The following is a 6,491-nucleotide window of genomic DNA, read 5'->3' on the forward strand; positions in this document are numbered from 1 at the left end:
TAAATAAAACACCTAAAAAATGTATAAAAAATAAAGTAAAAGTGTTTTTGTTTCTAATTTTGTTTTTAATAGTATATAACACAGGTTACACAGGGGCCACAATCAACCGTGAGACCAACAAAATCTGATTATTATCATTATTAATTATATTATTAGGACAAACTATTATACTACATTCAAATGAAACCATATTATAAGAAATCAGTCCTGCAGAAATTCTATGTTAAATATAGTGTTTTGTGTTCAAACTTACACATTTTGCCCAAATTGAAACTCCCCATACATTCCTCAATCAGGTTTGCGTTTCCCGCAATTTGGTAAATTCCCCACAAATTGGTAACCCTGCAAATCAATCACTACGTTCCGTTTCCCAAAAAAACGTATTTTGGATAAAAACGGTAAAATAATGGTGCGTCTTCTGTATGACAGAATATGATGTCCTTTCGTTAAAATAGATATGTCAAAATATTTATTATTATTTTTCGTAACTGACTTGTTTTGCTATGCTTTTTATTTTTTATCATATAATTTCCCCAATAAATATACAATGTCGAACTATTTATCAATAACAGATATTTTAGTGACCAATGAAAAAGTGCCATGTAAATTTTTACACGATTTACCGAAAATGGGTAGGTTATAATACTTATAATTGGGATGAAATTGTTCAAACTTTGTTCAATTCTATCTGAATGAATTTATCCATATTAAAATTTCTTTTTCAGGATTTCTAGATCCTTCAGCTGCTGAAGACGATTTAAAAGCCGGCACAAATGTTGAAATACCTTTGTGGCTGGCAGAATCTCTTCAGTCTAGAAGACCTCCCTTGGTCAGTGTAGACTTACCAAAAATTTACAAAGATTCTTACAGAGAAATTCTAAATGCAGATGCTTGTACTGTAGACATGCATAAATTAAGTCAATATTTTTATGAATTGGGCTGCTACATAGCTAAACATGATATAAAAGGGGAAGTTGCAGCTACATTAGAAAATGTAAGTACCTGCAATGTGAAATAAACATTTGAACAAAAACTAATTTGTGCAATCCAGTTTCTAAATTTTCTGATTTTACTTTCAGACGTTTAAACAACGATTTCGATTGCTGCTTTCGGCGAGTGTGTCTACGGATACATTGGGAACCATGCAGCCTTTATCAGCCAGTGAACGCAAGCGCGCCGCTGCGGCCGCCAGTACTGAAAACTCGCTGTCTGCGTGGCTCCAGAGAGGAGACTGCCCACTAACTACAGCCAGCATGGTCGCTAATCATAGGAAAAGAAAAAGAGCACAGATGGAAATGTTTTAGTTAGGAAATTAATTAAGTTTAAGGATATTATGTAAATAAATATTAGTCTAATTATCTTAATTGTTTCATTGAATGAATACTTCCAATTCTGCTATTGCTTCTTTCTACCAATACAGGTAGAAAGATCAGAGAGAGCTTGCATACAGAGGCAGCTATTCAGTCAGCTAGTTGACTGGGGTTATGAACTTATGACAAGGGGGTAGTTTAACCCAAATGTCGAGGCCAAGCGAATATGGACTTGTTTGTACGTTCGTTTCAGCCAAATGACGTCCACTGATGGACAAAGGCCTCCCTCAAGGATTTCTATAACGACCGGTCCTGCGCTGCCCGCATCCAGGCTCTTCCCGAGACCTTTACCGATTCGTCGGTCCACCTAGTAGGAGGCCTACCCACGCTACGTCTTCCGGCCACTCGAGGACTTTTCCGCCTCAACGGCCTTGTAAAGAGATAACTTACTTAATAAGTAAGTACCTAACAGTAAAATTAAAAATCCAACCCCTCTATAGAAGTTTCGTCGAGTTGTCGGGTAACGAGGAGAAGACACCACGCAAGGTAAATGCTTGTATCTAATCCAATACAAGCGAAACGCGGGGTTTCGATGTACACTTACTTAGTCCCGGGTTCGATTACACATAATCAGGGTCTTATGAAGTTCGGGTGCGAGTCTGCTACTAAGTACCTACTTACTCGTAGTGTATTTTTTGTACTACTTACTATGACTGTATTTCCCTACTTTTACCATACAATCCTGTTTCTAACTCATAGATATGTTTAAAAACGAATTTACTACTCGAATTCAGAGCTCAAGTAATTCAATCATGGCTTTATTTTGAGCGTTGTTGTTTGTATTCGCAGTTGTTAATGTCACGCTAATAATAAATACGCTAGAAAGTTCAAACATTCATTACTATTGATGGGTCGCACCTAGGGCTGAGCAAGCAATGGTTAGTTTCAGAGAAGAGCGAATTAATTGCCTAATCATGCAAGTAATCTAGAGATTCAATTTCTCTAGGAATGGCCCATCTAGAAGTCTAGAATTAATTTGCTATAATATTAAGCATAATTTCCTTTACTCATCCCTCGAAATTATTTAACTAGGTAGGTATGCTCGGAAAAGCCTAGAGCCTATATAATTTGATCATTACCTCAGAATGACGCTGATATCCGAATCTCCTCTCTACGATCACCTTGGCGATCGTATAAAATTAATTAATGTATTGAACCTAACAAAACATTTATGTATTGATTGGCAACCATATGAAGATAGGAAGCCAGTCTATAAAAGATCTTGGCGCCGCCCAACATTTCTCAGTCCCGCTCAGATCGCGAAGTCGAGATGAATCTATCACGATACCCACACAGTTTATTCGACCAAAGTTTCGGATTATGCATCAGCCCCCACGATTTGATATTCCCGTCGCACAATTATCCCGGGACGAACTACTACAGGCCATGGCAATGGTATCTTCAAAGAGCAGAAAAAGATTTTGGATCGACAATACATAATGAAAAGAACAATTTCAAAATAACATTGGATATGCAACATTTTCAACCAAATGAAATAAACGTAAAAGTTGCAGACAGAGAAGTTATAATCGAAGGGAAGCACGAAGAACGGCAGGACAACTACGGGTTTATATCTCGGCAGTTTAAGAGGCGATACCTCCTGCCTGGCGATTGTAATGCAGACAGTGTTGTCTCTTCACTCTCTTCTGATGGAATCCTCACCGTGACTGCCGAAAAAGTAAAGGAATCAAAAACTAAGGAAATCACTGTTCCAATCAAAATGTGCGATAGTTGTCCAAACAAACCCAAACTTGAAAAAGAAAAGGTGGACGACTCTAAGAAAGAAGAAAGTGCATCAAGTAAAAAGAACATGGAAATAATGTTGAAAGAAGATCATTGCTGTCTGTTGAAACCTGAATTATTGGGAGCTCCTTCTACAGGTGCAACCCAGAAGATATCAATGGAGACTAAAAAAGAAGTAGATGAATTGACAAGATCAAGAGGAGAGACATCTGGACAAGCTACAAGTACTAAAGCAAAAGAAAAAATTGATGATGCCTGTGCCCAAGGTATTAGAACTAAAACAGAAATAGAAAGTGCCAGTGCAGCTATCAAATCAGAAATGTGTAACATTAAGAGTTCTGTACAAGAATCTATAACTATTCAAGAGTCATCAACTTCCTCAACATCTATGGCATCAAGCATAAAAGAAACCAGTGAAAAAATAAGTGAGATTGTCAGTGACATCAGTGCTCAGTTGAAAGAAGCAGCAGAAAATATTTAAAAATACATGTACACATATCATTATTATTTATTATACTTACTATAAAAGTTATTCTAAATATAGTTATAGGTAACATTAATTCACAATTCATATCTATACAAAATGTCAATTATTTTAAGTCACTGAAGTAGTCAATAAACACATTTGAGATCATTTCTGAGCAAATAAAAGCTGGAGTTACTACAATGTTTAAATTAAATGTACAAAATGAAATATTATTCAGTACATCTATCTTATTATTAAGTCAATCCTCACATTAATTCTTATAACTATGTCAATGTCTCTTCATCACAACACTCCTGTATCTCTGCAGTGTTCTTATCACAAAATAATAGTTCAGAGGTACATTTGTATGGGTGGATTGATTGTTAACATCTGTCATTCTTGACGGATGGATTGAGGTCGTGGAAGTAGGCGTGGGCCATGGCGTCGTCGGCGGGCATACGAAGCGCCGGGTTGCAGGTCAAGAGACGGGCTAGGAGGTCTCGGCCTCGGGCGGGCAGGCGGGGCACCACCTGGGCCAGCCCTAAGCTCGGTTGGTACACCGGCAGCGGCTTGTAGTCAGGCAGCTGAGTCACCCCAGGCCATGTGTCTTCGTTTGGTGTGCCTGTAACAAGATTAATGAAGAGTTACCTTGAGTTAAATCTGATTATAGATTCTTCTTATCCATATAGTGCAAGACCTACACAGTAATGTAATAAGGATCCATTAATTCTTTCTGTATAGGTGCTTTAGAATCATAGTTATTATGAAAACCTTCCTACATCTAATAAAAAATAGCATATAATTTTAAAAATAAATGAGGGTAGTAGGCTCAAAATGTGTATACCATAAAACTGATGAAAAGATGGTAAACATTAGTAATAAGGAGAATATTTTAAATCTTACCTAGTAATTTAAAAATCCTCTTCAACTGATCATCAACATCAGAGCCAGGGAACAAAGGCCGGCCTGAGTTGGCCAGCTCAGCAAATATGCAGCCAGCAGACCACATGTCAATGCTGGTGGTGTACAGTTTCGCGCCGAAAAGAACGTCAGGCGGCCGGTACCACAGCGTCACAACCTCCGCCGAGTAACACTTCACAGGAATACCGAACGCTCTAGCTAAACCAAAATCCGCCAATTTAAGCTCGCCGTTTTTATTTATAAGCAGATTCTGGGGCTTCAAATCACGATGCAGAACGTTGTGACTATGGCAGAAGGCTAGACCACGAAGTAATTGATACATAAAAGATTTCACCACATCCAAATCTATCTCTCCGTTTAAGCTGTCGAAGTACTTCTTCAAATCCTGGTCGCAATGTTCGAACACCAATGTTAGCTTCTTCTCACTGTGCAGCACGTCGTAGAGCCGAACGATATTCTTATGCTTGAGCTCTTTGAGGAGACAAATCTCGCGCAGAGCGGAGGAAGGGACGCCTTCATCGTCGTCGTCTAACCTCACGCGTTTTAGGGCGACGATCTCGTGCGTTTCCTTGTTTTTAGCTTTAAACACTGTGCCATAGGTTCCTTCACCGATCTTTTCGAGCTTTTCATATTTCTGCATATTTTCAATGTAATAAATTGACTCAAATTGTTTATCACCAACAATTTTTCAGTTTACCGATAGCCAGCGCCAGCCGATATTTGACAGTTTCTTTTTTTTTGACAGAGACAGAGACGTGAATTCACTGACAGACGTAATCAACAGTATCTGGGGGCACGGCAGTGCCCCCACCAAGTCGAGCAAAAAAGCGGCACGGCCGTACCATCCTTTTCTCGAAGCAATTCAGGCCATTTTCGACCGCCTGTAACTTCGTTGTGGATAAAACTAGAAGCCTGAATTTTCATTAGCTTTGCAGGCATTGTAAAGACACGGTATATTTAAAATTTTATTCAATTTGAACCAGTAGTTTAAGAATTATAACGGGTCAAAGTTACTTAATTTTGTCACTCACTGACTCACTGACTCACTGACTCACCGATCATCAAAATTCTAAGGCACTTCTAGCAGACCTAGAAGCTTCAAATTTGGAATATAAGTAGTGTTTGGTGTATGAATCAAGGAAAAACTAAAATATTTGGGGGCACGGTAGTGCAACCGCCAAGTCGAGTAAAATTTTTCAATTTCGGTCCAGTTTTCTAGATACATAACTGCTGTCTACAAAATACAAAAAGAAATGAGATTTGGGGGCACGGTAGTGCAACCGCCAAGTCGAGTAAAATTTTTCAATTTCGGTCCAGTTTTCTAGATACATAACTGCTGTCTACAAAATACAAAAAGAAATGAGATCCCATCAAAAACAATACTTGTCAAAAAAAACAAGTCTCGCAACTCAGTTGTTCTACGGTAAAAAGTTGTGAGATCCATGTAATACCAAGTCCAGGCCAGGAAATCTTTAACGTTTTACATAAATAAGTATATTGACTTGGCCATCGCATGAAAACACGTGTAAATTAAATTATTTAGTGCGATGGCCAAGTCAATAATTTATGTAAAACGTTAAAGATTTCCTGGCCTGGACTTGGTATTACATGGATCTCACAACTTTTTACCGTAGAACAACTGAGTTGCGAGACTTGGTTTTTTTGACAAGTATTGTTTTTGATGGGATTTCAATTGAAAATACCACAGTTCAAATGGTTTCTATCCAAATGGAATCACACATCACTAGACCTTAGTATTTACGAAGCTTGTTTACGGTAGGAAGTTTGACTACATTACAAACAAAGACAAAATATCAAAAATATTTGACAAATTAATAAAAAGAAAGAAATAATCATAAAGTTTAATGAAAACTTATTAAAAATTATTACAATTATTTAATTAAGTTTTGAATTCTGAAAATTAAATGTAAACAAACTTTACAAATGCAATTTTAATATTGCGAATAAAAAAATCAAGAGTCAAACACAGA

General features: G+C 37.5%; 2 protein-coding genes and 1 long non-coding RNA gene across 3 annotated transcripts; 2 read left to right on the top strand and 1 right to left on the bottom strand.

Annotated features, from left to right (window-relative positions):
- Positions 1–443: 443 nt before the first annotated feature.
- On the top strand, positions 444–1,358 carry LOC135079724 (uncharacterized). Its single transcript, XR_010258881.1, has 3 exons — positions 444–632; positions 726–994; positions 1,080–1,358. It is a non-coding gene; the product is annotated as an uncharacterized LOC135079724 (long non-coding RNA).
- Positions 1,359–2,594: 1,236 nt separating this feature from the next.
- LOC135080036 (protein lethal(2)essential for life-like) lies at positions 2,595–3,819 on the top strand. Its single transcript, XM_063974707.1, has one exon. It carries the CDS (start codon positions 2,641–2,643, stop codon positions 3,592–3,594), a length of 954 nt encoding a protein of 317 aa, XP_063830777.1. The 5' UTR covers positions 2,595–2,640; the 3' UTR covers positions 3,595–3,819.
- Positions 3,604–5,228, bottom strand: LOC135080037 (cyclin-dependent-like kinase 5). Its single transcript, XM_063974708.1, has 2 exons — positions 4,483–5,228; positions 3,604–4,201 (listed from the first exon to the last, which is right to left on the bottom strand). Exons 1-2 carry the CDS (start codon positions 5,138–5,140, stop codon positions 3,963–3,965), a joined length of 897 nt encoding a protein of 298 aa, XP_063830778.1. The 5' UTR covers positions 5,141–5,228; the 3' UTR covers positions 3,604–3,962.
- Between the last annotated feature and the right edge of the window lie 1,263 nt (positions 5,229–6,491).

Source organism: Ostrinia nubilalis, chromosome 17 (assembly GCF_963855985.1).
Source record: "Ostrinia nubilalis chromosome 17, ilOstNubi1.1, whole genome shotgun sequence".
NCBI classification, from domain to species: Eukaryota; Metazoa; Arthropoda; class Insecta; order Lepidoptera; family Crambidae; genus Ostrinia; species Ostrinia nubilalis.